Source organism: Phacochoerus africanus, chromosome 8, assembly GCF_016906955.1.
Source record: "Phacochoerus africanus isolate WHEZ1 chromosome 8, ROS_Pafr_v1, whole genome shotgun sequence".
NCBI lineage: Eukaryota > Metazoa > Chordata > Mammalia > Artiodactyla > Suidae > Phacochoerus > Phacochoerus africanus.
Genome location: NC_062551.1, coordinates 96,727,808 through 96,744,549, shown reverse-complemented (window position 1 = coordinate 96,744,549; position 16,742 = coordinate 96,727,808). Strand labels below are relative to the sequence as shown.

The 16,742-nt window shown below is 42.9% G+C and overlaps 1 protein-coding gene across 6 annotated transcripts in view; it reads left to right on the top strand.

Annotated features, from left to right (window-relative positions):
* The window catches only part of PRELID3A (PRELI domain containing 3A), a 51,187-nt gene extending 40,062 nt beyond the window's left edge, over positions 1–11,125 (top strand). For 5 of the 6 annotated variants that reach the window (XM_047793653.1, XM_047793651.1, XM_047793652.1 and 2 more), the window contains one exon: positions 10,171–11,125. In XM_047793653.1, the coding sequence (XP_047649609.1) occupies positions 10,171–10,500 (330 nt within the window). In that variant the 3' untranslated portion in view covers positions 10,501–11,125. The remainder of the gene's footprint in view (positions 1–10,170) is intronic. The other variant, XM_047793655.1, reaches the window with a different exon arrangement.
* Positions 11,126–16,742: the final 5,617 nt, after the last annotated feature.

The window sequence follows — 16,742 nt, the reverse complement described above, 5'->3', positions numbered from 1 at the left end:
GTCATGCCATCTGGGACCACTGCCCGGGTGCGGCCTGTGTAACTCCTCACCACCCAGGCCTGTCCTTTGCAAGGAGGCACCCAGAGCCACCATCAGGAAGTAGTGGCCAAAGTGCATGTGGTTTCAAGCTCTCTGCTGGCCTGTTACCATCAGGGTACCTCCAACTAGGCATTTCAGTTTTCTTAACTTTTACAAGTAAAGTGTATTATCTCTTTTAGTGTCTTTCAAATTATAAAAACTTGAGAGGTCTCCTTTATAAAGGATGGGTAGATCTGTAATCTATGACTTTTAGATACTGCTTTTCCCTTGGAGATAGTACTTCTAATCCTAAGTGAAATTAAATTCATTATTATTTTTATGAGAATATTTTATGCACATAGCTTAAGGTGAAATGGACGTAAAAGATTTTTGACAAAAGCAGTTCCTCTTACCCCTTCTGCAAAACATGCTTCTATCCTTCTGAGACCACTCTTTTGGCAATTTGAGCATTTACTGTTAGATTTCTGAATAAATAAGCATGTTCTGCTGTTTCTTGATTCAACAATTTTGTTATTTTTTAATTTTATTTTTAATTGATGTGTAGTTGATATACAATATTGTGTTAATTTATGCTGTACTGCAAAGTGTTTCATTATACATCTATATACATTATTTTTTAAAATGTTCTATTCCATTATGGTTTATCGCAGAATATTGTGTATAGTTCCCTGTGCTGTAGTAGGATTTTGTTGTTCATTCTAATTACAGTAGTTTGTATCTGTTAACGTTAAATCACAATCCATCCCTCCCCCATCCGCCTCCTCCTTGACATCCACAAGTCTGTTCTCTATGTCTGTGAGTCTGTTTCTGTTTCATAGATACGTCCATTTGTGTCATATTTTAAATTCCACATGTAAGTGCTATCATATGGTATTTGTCATTCTCTTTCTGACTTCACTTAGTATGGGACTCTGTAGTTCCATGTTGCTGCAAAGGCACTATTTCATTTTTTATGGCTGAATAGTATTTTATTGTGAATATGTACCACATCTTAATCTGTTCCTCTCTCCATGGACATTCAGGTTGTTTCCATGTCTTGGCTATTGTGAAAAGTGCTGCAGTGAACATTGGGGTGCATATATCTTTTTGAATTATAGTTTTGTCTGGACATATGCCCAGGAGTGGGATTTCTGGGTCATATCATAGTTGTACACTTAGTTTTCTGAGGAACCTCTATACAGTTTTCTATAGTGGTTGTACCAGTTTACATTCCTACCAACAGTGAGGAGGGTTCCCTTTTCTTCACACCCTCTCCAGCATTCGTTATTTGTAGACTTACTAATGATGGCTATTCTGATGCATGTGAGGTGACACTTCATTATAGTTTTGATTTGCATTTCTTTCATAATTAACAGTGTTGAGCATTTTTTCATGTGCCTGTTGGCCATCTGTATGTCTTCTTTGGAGAAATGTCTGTTTAGGTCTTATGCCCATTTTCGATTAGGTTGTTTGTATTTCTGTTGTTGTGTTGTACAAGCGTAATTAATTTGTAAATTAAGCCCTTGTCAGTCACATTGTTTGCAAATAGTTTCTCCCATTATGTAGGTTGTCTTTTCATTTTTTTTAATGGCTTCCTTTGCTGTGCAAAAGCTTGTAGGTTTGGTTAGGTCCCATTTGTTTATTTTTGTTTTTATTTCTATTGCCTTGGGAGACTGACCTAAGAAAACATTGGTACAATTTATGTCAGAGAGTGTCTTCTAGGAGTTTTATGGGGGTCATGTTTTTTTTGTTTGTTTGTTTTTGTTTTTTTGTTTTTTGCTTTTTAGGACCACACTTGTGGCATATGGGGGTCCCCAGAGCTACAGCTGCCTGCCTACACCACAGCCACAGCAACGTGAGATTCAAACTGCGTCTGCGACCTACACCAGAGCTCACAGCAACATCGGATCCTTAACCCACTGAGTGAGGCCAGGGATCGAACCTGAAACCTCATGGTTCTTAGCCGGATTCGTTTCCCCTGTGCCACAATGGGAACTCCTGGTGCCATGTCTTATGTTTAAGCCTTTAAGCCATTTTGAGCTTATTTTTGTGCATGGTGTGAGATTGTGTTCTTCATCAATTTGCATGAGGCTGTCCAACTTTCACACTGCCACTTACTGAAGCGTCTGTCTATTCTCTATTACATGTTCTTGCCTTCTTTGTTGAAGCTTAATTGACCATGGGTGTGGGGGTTTACTTCTGGGCTCTCTATTCTGTTCCATTGATCCATATGTGTCTGTTTTGTTCCAGTACCATGCCATTTTAATTACTATAGCTTTGTGGTATTGTTTGAAGTCTGGGAAGGTTATGTCTCCTGCTTAGTTCTTTTTCTTCATGATTGCTTTGGTGATTCTGGGTCTTTTCTGTTTCCATATAAATTTTAGGATTATTTGTTTTAGTTCTGTGAAGAATGTAATGGGTAATTTGATAGGGATTACATTAAATCTGTAGATTGCTTTGGGTAACATGGCCATTTTAACAATGTTAATTCTCCCAATCCAAGAGCATGGGATATCTTTCCATTTCTTTGTGACTGAACAATTTTAGACATTATCTCTTGACTTCCTGCTGCAATAGATTATTTTCTTTCTCTTAAATCTTCCCATTCCCATTTCCCCAATATAGCTTTGTCATAACTTATAATTAAAAGCACATTATTATTATTTTGGTAATTTAAAAATACATCATTATTATTTGTTACTGAGGGAAGAAGTATACTGTAATTACATTTTCTTCCTTAATAGTTATTTTCCCCCTCGAAGGTAATTGTGTTATCCTTTTCGTTTGTTTAACTTTATTTTTTCCATTTTTTTTTTTTTTTTTTAGGGCTGCACACGGGCATATGAAAGTTCCCAGGCTAGGGTCAAATCAGAGCTGCAGCTGCCAGCCTATGCTACAGCAATGTGGGATCCAAGCTGCACCTTCAACCTACACTGCTGCTCATGGCAATGCCAGATCCTTAACCCACTGAGTGAGGCTAATTTTATTTTTTAGAAGTCTCTGGCTGAGTCCTCCCACGGTCTTCACCCGCTCTTTGTAATGCATGTGACAACCTTTCCACAGGTCAAACCCTGCAGGTAGTGTGGTCCTTTCCCATTTCCCTGGTGCTGTCCTTCCTGGAGGCCAGTCTCGCTCTCTCTGACCAGCAGCTACATGGCTGTCATCCCTCTTGGCCCTTCTCGCCTCCTGGAGCTCTTGTCTCCTGGCCTCCCTGCCTTCCTCTCTCTCTTTTCCTACAGCAAGATGGGGAAAGACACCCCATAGTGGCTTCCAAGACCTGGCATCTGAAAATGTCCCTTCTGTCTCATTCCACACCCAAAGCTTGGTTGGATGTATAATTGTAGATTAAAAATACTTTCACTCAGAATTTGGAAGGCACTGCTCTACTGTTTTCCACCCCAATTCCTGATCCTCTGTATATGGCTTCTTTGCACTCTGAAAGCTCTTAGGCTCTCTTTGTCCCTGATGTGAAATTTCATTTGGTTCAGCTTTGTTTGAAGTCGTCTTTTAAAAGCTCACTCTGCTGCACTGTGCATGTAAGTTCCTGGTGTTGGTGCTGTGCTACAATTACATAAGATGTTACTGAGGGAGGTGGGTAGAGGGGACATGGGGTGTTCCTGTACTACCTCTGTGGCTTCCTGTGAGTCTATAATAATTTCAGAATTAAAGCTTAAAATAATACATAGTGACATCACAGAAAATGGCAGAGGAGGTGCTCCAAGACTCAGTTCCCCCGCTGAAACAGTAAACTGGCTCCAAATGACAGAATCAACTTCTGGAGAACTCAGGATTCTAATCGAATACTTAAACCAACCAGGGGTGCCAAATGAATCTTGATTAACTTACCCTTCAGATTTTGGACTTGGTAGCTTCTGTAATTAGCACAGCCAATTCCTTACATCTCTGTGTGTGTTTGTGTGAGTGTACACACACACATTCTAGTGGTTTTGTTTCTCAGGAGAACCCTGACTAATACACTGTTGAAGCTAAACTGTTATCAATTCAAACTAGATTTTTATGAATTTAAGACGATAATTATAATCACAGGGTAACTAAAAATATATAGAAAATAAAGAAGGAATCAAGATAGTATACTAGAAAAAATAAATATAACAGAAGACAGTGAAGAAAGAATTCAGGAAGAAAAGGTTATGGAAATTATAGAAAAAAATAGCAAAATATAAGGAGTTAGTGCTTCTTTAGCATCTACTTATTGGCAAATGGATTAAAATCACCAATTAAAAGAGATTGGCAGAATATGAGTTCCTGTTGTGGCTCAGAAACGAATCTGACTAGCATCCATGAAGACACAGGTTCAATCCCTGGCTCACTCAGTGGGTTAAGGGTCTGGCGTTGCTGTGAGCTGTGGTGTAGGTCGCAGATGTGGCTCGGATCCCACATGGCTGTGGCTATGGTGTAGGTTGGTAGCTGCAACTCCGATTCGACCCCTAGCCTGGGAACCTCCATATGTCGAGGGTGCAGCCCTAAAAAGCAAAAAAATAAAAATAAAAAAGAGATTGGCAGAATGGATGAAAAACATGATCCTTCTGTATATACTGCCTACAAAAGACTCACTTTAGTGCCAATGACATAAGTAGGTTGAATGTGAAAGGATGGAAAAAGATATTCCATGTGAATAGCAACCAATAATGGGTGGCCACACTAATATCAGAAAAAGACTTTAAGTCAAAAATTGTTACAGGCAACAAGGGAAGATTGTATATTTACACAAGGGCCCACTAACTCATCAAGAAGATAAAAGTTAAAACTGTATACACACCACACTATGGAACCCCCAACTATGTGAAGCAAACAGCAGAAGAGAGAAAGAGGCAATTCTACAATAATAGAGACTTCAGTAATCCATATTCAATAATGGATAGAACATCTAGACAGAAGATCAGCAATGAATGGAACACTTAAGGTACACTATAAACCAACTTGACCTGACATATATAGAACCCTTCACCCAGGAACAGCAGAAAACACATTTTTTTCTGAAAAGCACATGAAATATTCCCCAGGATAGACATATATAAGGCCAAAAAAACACAAGTGTCAGTAAACTCAAGAAGACTTCAAAGTATATTTTGTGATCACAGTGAAATGATAGCAGAAATCAATAGCATAAGGAAAACTGAAAAATTAAAAAAATATGGAATCAAAAAGCATGCTTTAACAACCAGTGAGTCAAAGAAGTTACAAGCGAAATTATAAAATGAATGAAAATGAAATCACAACATGTTAAAACTTAGGCAGTGAGGGCAGTACTCAGATGGAAATTCATATTACAAATGTTAAAAAATAGAAAGCTGAAATTCCCTAGTGGTTCAGTGGGTTAAGGATCTGGCATTGTCTTGGCTGTGGCTCAGATTTGATCCCTCGCCTGGGAGCTTCCTGGGATCCCTGGTATGCTGTGGGCACAGCCAGAAAAGTGGAAAGCTGTCAAGTCATTAACCTGACTTTAAGGAACTAGAAAATGAAGAACAAACTAAATCCATGGCTTGCAGAAAGAAAAAAAAATTATACAGATTAGAGAGGAGATTAAATAGAGAATGGAAAAACAACAGAATTATTAAAACCAAAAGTTGTTTTGTGGAAAAGATCAACAAGATTGACAAATCTGGTTAGACTGACCAAGCACAAAAGAAGGTTCAAAACTTAAAAATCAGAAATGAAAGTGGGAGGCATTACTACAAACATCACAGAAAAGAAAGGACTTAAGAAGATACAGGCATACCTCATTTTATTGCATTTCATTTCTTTGCACTTTGAAGATACTGCATTTTTTACAAATTGAAGGTTGTGGCACCTAGGCTTAACTTTGAGCAAGTCTGTCAGCATCATTTTTCTAACAGCATTTGCTTACATCTCTGTGACACATTTTGGTAATTCTTGCAGTATTTCAAACTTTTTCATTGTATTTGTTACAGTGATCTTTGATGCTACTACAACTTGCTGATGGCTCAGCTAATTAACATTTTTAGTAATAAGGTATTTTTAAAGTATATTTTTTTAGAGTAGAAGTTCTAGCTAGATCAGTTAGACAAGAAAAAAAAATATTGGGCATTCAAACTGGACAGGAAGAAGTAAAACTATCTTTAGTCACAGATAACCCAATCTTATATACAGAAAATCCCAAAGAATTCACAAAAAAGCCAATAAAGGAATTCAGCAATGGTTTGGCATTGGCATGTGCACACTAAGGTATATGGAAAGATTGGACAATGGGGACCTGTTGTATAGCACAGAGAACTCTACCCAATATTCTGTGATAATCTACGTGGGGAAAAAAAGCTTAAACAGAATGATGTGTGTACATGTGTAACTGAATCACTTTGACGTACAGCAGAAATCATCACAACATTGTAAACCAACTATACTTGAATAAAACCTTTAAAAATGAAAATAGAAACTGCCCCACGAAATTGCAGGGTACAAGATCAACACATAAAAACCAGTGTGTTTCTTTACAGTAGCCATGCACGATCTGAAAAGAATACCAAGTGTGAAACCTATAGAAATAAGATGGACTTGTACACTAAAAATTACAAAACATTATGGAAAGAAATTGAAGAAAACTTAGTGAAAAGACATCCCTTGCTCATGGATTGAAATGGTGCTCAGGAGTTCCCGTCGTGGCTCAGTGGTTAACGAATCCAACTAGGAACCATGAGGTTGTGGGTTCGATCCCTGCCCTTGCTCAGTGGGTTGGGGACCCGGCGTTGCCGTGAGCTGTGGTGTAGGTTGCAGACTCGGCTCAGATCCCAAGTTGCTGTGGCTCTGGCGTAGGCCGGTGGCTACAGCTCCGATTCAACCCCTAGCCTGGGAACCTCCATATGCAGCAGGAGCAGCTCAAGAAATGGCAAAAAGACAAACAAAAAAAGTGGTGCTGAGACAACTGGCTATCAACATGTAAGAAAGGGAACTTGGACAGCTGCATGTAAAAGAATGAAATGAGAACATTCTACAACACTAAATGTAAAATGGGATATTATAAAACTCCTGGAAGAAAGCAGGCACAAAGCTCTTTGACATAAAATCACAGCAATATCTTTTTGGATCTGTCTCCTAGAGTCATGGAAATAAAACCAAAAATAGGGAGTTCCTGTTGTGGCTCTGTGAGTTATGAACCTGACTAGTATCCATGAGGATGTGGGTTTGATCCTTCACTTTGCTCAGTGGGTTAAGGATCTGGTGTTGCCCTGAGCTATGGCGTAGGCTGGCAGCTTCAGCTGTGATTTGACCCTTAGCCTGGGAACTTCCCATATGCCTTAGGTCTGGCCCAAACAATAAAAAAAAAAAAAAAAAAAATGAAAAAATGAAAAAAGAGGGCATTCCTGTTGTGGTATAGCAGAAACCAATCCGGCTAGTATCTGTGAGGATGCAGTTTTGATCCCTGGCCTTTGCTCAGTGGGTCGGGCATCCAGTGTTGCAGTGAGCTATGGTGTAGGTCACAGACATGGCTTGGATCTGGTGTTGCTGTGGCTGTGGTGTTGGCCAGCAGCTGTAGCTTCAATTCAACCCCTCATCTGGGAACTTCCATGTGCCACAGGTACGGCCCTAAAAAAGCAAAAAAAAAAAAAGGAAAAGAACAAAATACAAAAATAAAAGAGACCAAAATAAACTTAAAAGTTTTTGGACAGCAAAGGAAACCATAAACAAAACAAAAAGGCAGCCTACAGAATGGGAAAAAAATATTTGCAAATGATGCAGCCAATTAGGGAATAATTTCCAAAATATACAAACAGCTCATACCACTCAAAAATCAAAAACCTCAATAAAAAAATGGGCAAAAGATCTAGACATCTCTCCAGAGAAGACATACAGATGGCCAACAGGCATGTGAAAAATGCTTAATTTGTCATCACTAATTATTAGAGAAATGCAAATCAAAACTATGAGGTGGAGTTCCTATCATGCTCAGCAATTAATGAACCTGACTAGCATCCATGTGGACACTGGTTCAATCCCTGGCCTCACTCAGTGGGTTTAGGATCCAACGTTGCCATTACCTGTGGTGTAGGTCGCAGATGCAGCTCAGATCCTGCATTTCTGTGGCTCTGGTGTAGGCCTGTGGCTACAGCTCTGATTGGACCCAGCTCTGATTGGTGACACACCCACAGCATATGGAAGTTCCCAGGCTAGGGGTCTAATCGATGCTGCAGCTGCTGGCCTACACCAGAGCCACAGCAATGCCAGATCCAAGCTGCATCTTCGACCTACACCACAGCTCACAGCAATGCCGGAGCTTTAACCCACTAAGTTTGGCCAGGGATGGAACCCGCAACCTCATGGTTCCTAGTTGGAGTCATTTCCGCTGCGCCATGATGGCAACTCCCAAAAAGGTTAATTTTTGTGAATTTCACCTCAGTAAAGAACAGGAAGACATAAAAAAATACATCCATGTAAACACAGAGCTGAGACATCCAAAGAAAACCATTGTGTTGGTGCCTTTGGTAACGTCCCCAGAATTTTCTCTCTCCTCTTTTTCTGCAGATCTTCTTGGTCATATGTTAAGCTTTCTGGATTGCTCTTGGAACTTTCTTATAGTTTTTCTCCTCTTTATTCTACCTTCTGGGAGATTTCCTGGACTTCAACCTTCCAACTCTCACTAATTTTTATCTTGGCAAACGGTTTTCTAAATTTCTAAGTCTTTCCTGCTCATTGTAGCATCCTTCCCTTCCTTCCCAGATGTAGAGCCTTCACTCCTATCTGTAGTGATGAGTGTGAAGGGAGCTTTTCTCTTCATCCCACTTTCCCCTGATGTCTCTTCATAGTGTCACCAATGGGAAGCATCGTCTTTTACCCTGTGACCCTTTCTGCAGTGAACCTCTTGTTCCACAAACTCGGGGTGACTCTGGATAACCTCATAGAGGTAATGGTCTAAAACTTGTCATGTAGGGAGTTCTGTTCTAGAGGGAGACATGGAAACTCATCATTTTGGAAACTGGTTTTAAAAAATATTCATCTATTTTTTATTGAGGAATACTTGACTTACAATATTATATAAGTTTCAGGTATAAACATAGTGATGCACAATTTTTTAAAGGTTATATTCCATTTATGGTTATTATAAAATATTGATTGTATTCCCTGTGCTGTACATATGTCCTTTTAGCTTATTTATTTTAACACATAATAGTTTGTATAATCTTAATCCCTCGAGTTCCCGTCGTGGCACAGCAGAAACGAATCCAACTAGGAACCATAAGGTTGTGGGTTTGATCCCTGGCCTCCCTCAGTGGGTTAAGGATCAGGCATTGCCATGAGCTGTGGTGCAGGTCTGATCCCGTGTGGCTGTGGCTGTGGCTGTGGCTGTGGCGTAGGCCAGCAGCTGTAGCTCTGGTTAGACCCCTAGCCTGGGAACCTCCATATGCTGCAGGTGCGGCCCTAAAAAGCAAAAAAAAAAAAAAAAAAAACCCAAAAATCTTAATCCTCCATCTGTCTTGTCCCTCCCTCTCCCTGCTCCCACTCATACCCTTTGGTTTGTTCTATCTGTGAGCCTGTGCAAACCACAGTTTCAGAGTAGGCACAGGTGCCAGAAAGGGTGGATTCTCGTGAATACTCTACAATGGCTGGAGTATGCAGAGGTGCCCTGCATAATTTTGCAAGGAAATTGCATTTTTAGGGCAAGGACAGTTTGTGAATGTCAGTTATTTGGCTCTTTGACTTTTTGGTAGACTGAAAGCATGTGTGTATGTGGAGGTTTTGTTCTCCTGTGCATTACAGTACAAATAAATTTTTTTCTTGAGGGGGTCAGTCATGAAGAAAGCAAGCAATAATGATTATCTTCAGAGGCTTTTTTTAAGCATAAAATTGGCTTTGGAACTTTCAGTTTGGTCTGGAAGTGGATTCAGTGTTTATCTGTACAGCTGTATTTGGAATTCACAGTAAGAACAGTGGTAAATATTGTCTGACAAAATAGAGGAAGCAGTGTGTCGATGGCTATGTGAAACTTAACCTGGATTTCTAATTTGGGATCGATTCTCAGCTGGCGTGTTTCATAATGAGTATCCCTCAGCACTGCTGTTGTGTGGTGATCGGGGACAGCCTGGCTACTGAGTGGCTCTCAGCAGAGGCCAGAACATGAGGGCACTGGGCCGGCAGAGGCTCTTCCCCAGAGGGTCCTCACTGCTGCTCTCTTGGCAGGGTCGCGAGGCCTTGGAGTGGGTGATCGGCCACCTGAACTTGGAGCTGGAGGGCTGGCAGCCCCTGCCTGCAGCAGGGCGTGAAGCACCACCGCCCCTGGCCTTGCGCTTCCCCGCGCCCAGGACACAAGACACAGGCTGGGCAGCAAGTCAGCGGCCGGGGCTGGATGTGCACGCTCTGCGCATGTGTCAGAGGGGACATTCGTGCTTACTGCCTGTGTGTCCAGGGACTTTGAGGAGAGGGACTCTGGAAAGGGGCCGAATTTGCTACATTTGGGCCAACTGGTTACCATTTCTTTTTTTTTTTTGGTGGAAAGGTTTTTTTGTTTAAGAAGTTAACCCTTTGATATTCCCTTCCCTAGTAACTAGAGTATCAGTGAAAAAGGGAACAGCTTTCCCACACGCTGTAACCTTCCACCACTTGGATGGAAATACTTGTGGGCGTCGAGCTGCAGGTTTGCTATGGTCATGGACAGTTCTCGGGAAGAATGATCTGTCAGGGCAGCAGCGGGTTTTAAACATTAGAGCCTGAGCTTGGCCTTGGAGCCTATTAATTCTGTAGGTTCCAGGCCCTCAGCCCCGGGATCCTGCCAGGTCTGACTGTGGCTGGTCAGACCAGGCCTGGCATTCATGGTGCCCAGGAGCTGCCCCGCCAACAAGCGCTGGGCCTGGGCCTCTGCCCTGGGCTCTGCGGCAAACCTGCCAGTACTCGTTTCCTGCTCTACAAACATCACTTAATTTGTTTGGCAGATTTCATGAGACCTTAGATTTCATCTTGGAGGTGGGTTTTTAAATATATAACAAGTAACATAAAGCGTCCCTATATCATTTTAGTTTCTGAACATGAAATGAGATGCATTTTTCTTTATGTTTTAACTGAACCAACCATTTTAGCTCTTTTTAGAGAAATGAGTATTAGGAGAAACTAGTTATTTTGATAATGTCCTATTACTTGCCTAAGGCTTTTTTTTTTTTTTTTTTGCCAAAAGCATAGAAATAAATCCAGAATTCTGTCTTTCCTCTGTTTCCTCCTTTATATCTCTGTTACAGTGTCCCTTAAGTCTGGTGGAAATCAAAGTTGAATGCACTAATTACTGTGTCACCTCTGCAGATAAACCAGAAGTTACTGGGCTGGTGCTCAAGGGAAACCAAGAGTGCTGAATATTCTTTGAAGATACTTCTGCCCATTTGGCATTAGAATCAAGTGTCTCTGTCTGATTTGTGCCAGTGGCTTCTGGCTTCTCAAAAGTGAGTGACTTTGCTCCAGCGTTTCCATCCTTGTGGTGAGGAAGGGGGTGCCATGTGCTGGGAGTCTGCGGTGAATTCCCCTTTCTTCCCTGGCAGATCTCTTACAGCAAGGCCTTAGGGAATGTCCTTGTACTAAGAACAGACAGCTCCACCTTCAGGAATGTCTGTGTGCTGAGAACAGATTTTCACAGGCCCTCTTACAGCTTCAGTATCCACAGGAGAGTCAGGGGACTTTGGTGGCTAGGGGAGAGCTTTGTGAGCCTGCTGTGGGTTTATGGAGTGTGTGGTGAGCCCAGGCTTACCCTGTGAGCCCTGAGTTTTGTTCCTATGTTCCCATGTGTGCAGTGTGGATGCTGGAACCTGCCTGATGGGATCCAGGCAGAGAGTGGGCATGAAGACCTCCGTGCAGCCTCACAGCTCCTGGCCACAGTGCTCTCACCAGGGTGCTGGCCCATCGCTGCACCACAGAGACCCCGCGGGGACTACTGGTGCGGCTGGTACTGGGGATACTGGCCTCACTGGTGGAACATATTTTGGTGACAGTATGTTTTGTTTTTTAAAAAACTTTTATAATTACTAGTACGAGTTAACACCAGTGAAAGGGGCAGGTGGTAGGAAGTCATTGGGCCTGAGTACTGACTCACTGCTGACCTGGGTTTCTGGCCTCAATTCCTTATCAGGTTCTATGCTCACCTCTTCAGCTGTTATAGGACAGTTTGCTTAGCACAGGACTTGGGTGGACTACAACCCGTGAGCTAGGAATGGTTTTTTGGCTTTTTAAAGGGTTGTAAATAAACCCTCCACAGAGCAGAGTGTATGGGCTGAAGAGCCCGTGAAGCCTGAAAGATTTACGGAGGCCTTTACCAAAGAGAGTTTCTGGAAAGCCAACCCCTTCCTTAGAAGTGCCGCTATATCTTTCAATCGACATAAATAAAACTAAATTTGGTCCCTTCCATCAAACTGGTTTCCTCTTCCCGTTTCCTGATTAGTGCTACTTCTGTTTCCCAAATACAAAACCTGAGTTATCTGACTTCCAAATGTTGCTCTAAAAGCTCTCAAGTCATCTTGGTGTCTGCTCACATTCACTGTCCAGTCTGCGCCAGGTGCTTCCTGCTGGGGTGGGAGGCTGCCCCCTGGTGACCACAGCCGCCTGAGGCCTTGTCCACAGAGCAGGGCTGACATGGGGTCAATGGAAACTGCAGAATGTCCCACCAGGCCAGTGTGAAGGACTTGCACTGGGGCATCCAGCTGCCAATGTCATGCGGACACAGAAGGAGCCATCCTGAAAGTGGGTCCTCCGGCCCCAGTGAGGCCTTCAAACTCCTGCAGCCTCATTAGAGACCCAGGCCAGAGCCACCCTCCCAAGCTTCTCCTGATTTCCTGACCGTGGCAACCTGAGAGGCACTAAATGTTCCTATTGACTAATGATGCACCTTGTACCAGGAAGGTCACCTCTGACCTGGTCTCCCTTTCATTCTGTTCCTCTTCTTGTTGTCAGATGACTCAAAAGTAATCCTGTCGTTAACTCCCACTGATTAAAAAAGCTAGAGTGGTTTCTCATTACTTTCTGAAAGAAGTCAAAGCCGAGGCCTGGGCACTGGCCCAGATAGTGCAATGCAGGTGTCATTGGACTGCACTTTGGGTCCCCCTTTTGAACCCACCGTAAAACCTGCTTCCATGAAAGTGCTCTTGACTGACCCCAGCTCACAGCTCACTCTGCATGCCTAGGGGTTTATATTGCTTTTAACTACTCACAGGTGTGTTTAACCAGGAGCCAGGATGAGATGTCTGCTTTGCACGCCCAGCTCTGGATATCCACTGAGTGCTTGGTGACTGGATTCAGAATCATAGCCTTCGCTGGGCAAGCTGGTGGAAACACAGAAAGGTCACAAGCACAGTACTGCAAGGTCAAACCTCAGGTGTGACGCTGGGCTAGTGGCTTGACCTTGGGCAATGACCACCTTGCTATTCCCGCTTCTTAGTTGTAAACAAGGGTGTACACAGCCCTACTTCAGAGCTGAGTGTCAAAGGAGACAGTGATGCTGAGGGTTCTTTGCACAGCACTTGGTACTGTAAAGTGCTTGAAACTGATCAGGGCTTTTCTGGTGACAGACCCCCCTCCTGTGCCCGCCCCCCTCCTTGTTTGGAGAAAAGCTTTAGCCTCCCAGGCCTCCATCAAGTTCCAAAGAGCAGATTTAATCAGAGAAGTGAGAAAAGGCAAAAACAGGAAAACAGTCAAATCAAAATAATAATTTAGCCATAAAACAAAGTCAGGGACCTTCATTCACTTCCTCCCTGAGGGTAAAAGGTAAGACCGAAGCCATCTCCTTGAGCTGTGCTGCAGATACCGAGACCCCCACCAGGCCGAGAAACTGCCTGCTGCCCACCAGCAAGTAGACCCCAGACCACCAGACCAGAAGGTGGGTGATGTTGACTCCGGAAACCCATCCGTCAGTCAGAGGGACGTGCACAGGCTGATCAGGCTCCCAGTGACCCTCCCCTCACCTGGCCTTTATGAATCCTTGTCCAAGGAGTTCCCGTCGTGGCGCAGCGGTTAACGAATCTGACTAGGAACCATGAGGTTGCAGGTTCGATCCCTGGCCTTGCTCAGTGGGTCGAGGATCCGGCATTGCTGTGAGCTGTGGTGTAGGTTGCAGACGCGGCTTGGATCTGGCGTCGCTGTGGCTCTGGCGTAGGCTGGCGGCTACAGTTCGATTAGACCCCTAGCCTGGGAACCTCCATATGCTGCGGGAGAGGCCCTAGAAAAGTCAAAAAGACAAAAAAAAAAAAAAAAAAAGAGTCCTTGTCTGAAAGCCACCAGGGATTTTGGGTCTTTTGGTCATGAGCTGCCAGGTCTCCTTGCTTGGCCCCACGCTGGGTGTCCTGTAGTAAAGGCTGCATTTTCCGTCACCACCACCTGGGGGCAGCAGATTGGCCTTGCTGTGCGTCAGGGGAGCAAAACTGGGTAACAGTTTTGGTGACCCATTTGGAGCAGGTATCTAGCTTGTGGCAACCCATGGATCTGGTCTGGCAGCTGCCTGAGCACTTTGGCCTCAGGGACAGCCTCGAGTGCTGGCTACTGACCTGACATGGCTGGCCTGTGGCATTTCTGATTCCATGGTGAAGGAGTAAGACTCTGGTCCTGGTCTGGTCTGGTCTGGTCGGCGTCTCTGGTAAGTGGTGGAATCCCCCTTCAACCACACCAGGGAACTCTCCCTACTGGTTTATTGACTGGAACTTCCCTTTTTGGAGGGAAAGATGTCAAACTTTGTCATCTCTTTTTAAGTGGAATGCCACTTTGATTGTCTTTGCCCTTTGGCCAAGGAGTCTTTTGGCCAACCAGCACTGCCTGAGTGATAACTAGAAAACTCCCTGTTAGACCAAGGCTTATCTGCGCCCCTGTCTGCAATGGCAGATGAGAAACTTTCCAGGAGCTCTGGCTGTGGCACAGCAGGTTAAGGGTCCGGTGTTGTCCCTGTGGCAGTGTGGGTTTGATTCTCGGCCCAGCACAGTGGGTTAAGGATCCAGTGTTGCCACAGCTGTGGAGTAGATTGCAGCTGCAGCTTGGATTCAGTCCCTGGCCTGGGAACTTCCATATGCCATGGGTGCAGTCTTTAAAAAAACACTTTGCAATCTAGTGCTTGGGAACTATGACCCTGAGAGGCCACCAGGTAATGACCTGCCTTGGTCTGGTCTGTCTCTGGTGATCTTGGCCAGAGAAGAGAAAAACGTGAAATCAGAGCTCTGTTCCATCTTATGGTCCCCTGGGGAGGCGTATTTTACAAAACTGGGAGATTTTTAGGCCCCTATAAAGAGAAAGATGATTTTTTGGACTCTGTGTGGCCAAAATATTCTTTAGACTCTGGAGAAAGATCTCAAAACTTGTTATTTTTTGCTCAGTTGGAGAAAACTAGTTTGATAGATTTTTTTTTTTTCAAAATTTTGACCCTGAGAGAAAGCTCAAATTATAACTCTTACCATGTCCTTGGAATGCAAACACAACTCACACTGCCTGAGGCTATAGCCTGGGGGTTAAGTGGTAGAACCTGAAACTGGAAAACAAGAAGAGGGGGAAGAGGCTTTGTAAAGGAAACCTATTCCAATGTTATTTGTAAACTAATGAATTTTATATTACAATGTCTGATTTATCACTAAGTTTTAAAATAAATCTGAGATCTCTGTTCTGTCTTCATATAAAAATGGATTAATAAGTGAGCTCTATTTAAATTGTTTTAAGGAAATTAAGTGCTCATATAACTTCTCAAATACAATGAACTTTCACATGATCTGGGGAATATAATATTCAGTGTTAAATTAATATCTGATATTAAAGTTTGTTGGTTTAATTAATATAGACATGTCTTTAGAGTCATTAAGTATAAAACATTTATTGTACCTAGGTTTTCTAGATGCCAAATAAGTCATATTACATCTATTGCAAAATTTGTCAGCAAGAAAACATTAACTTCGTATGATGATATTTTCATTAGTAATGAAATAGAGATAAATGGGATAGAATCTTTTAGGAGAACTCTTTAGGAATAACTGTGTTTTAGTTTCTCCAGAGGTTGGTAACTTGAAACTTTAGAGTTTTACTAAATTAAGGTAAATAATGAGGATTCACTGAATGTCTAGATCTTTTTTTTTTTTTTTTTGTCTTTTGTCCTTTTTTAGGGCTGGACCTGCAGCATATGGAAGTTCCCAGGCTAGGGTTCAAATCAGAGCTGTAGCTGCCAGCCCTACGCCAGAGCCACAGCAACGTGGGATCCGAGCCGCATCTGCAACCTACACCACAGCTCACGGCAACGCCGGATTGTTAACCCACTGAGCAGGGGCAGGGACCGAACCTGCAACCTCATGGTTCCCAGTCGGATTCATTAACCACTGCGCCACGACGGGAACTCCCCAAGATCATTTTTAATTAAGGTAAAATACTGGAACACTGATTGCTAGGTAAGTCTTAGTTTGGCTAACAGTCTTCTTATGAGAAAAAAAATTTTTTTTTTTTTTTTGTCTTTTTAGGGCCACACCTGGGGCATATGGAGTTTCCTAGGCTAGGGGTTGAATTGGAGCTGTAGTCACTGGCCTATACCATAGCCACAGCAATGTCAGATCTGAGCTGCATCTGCGACCTACACCACAGCTCACAGCAGCACCAGATCCTTAACCCACTGAGTGAGGCCAGGGATCAAACCTGCATCTCCATGGTTTCTAGTCAGATTTGTTTCCACTGAGCCACAACAGGAACTCTGAGAAAAAATGTTTAAAAGTTTGGGTTTATTAGACAAACATCTTGTACCTCACTAAAAAAAGAAATTATGCTGA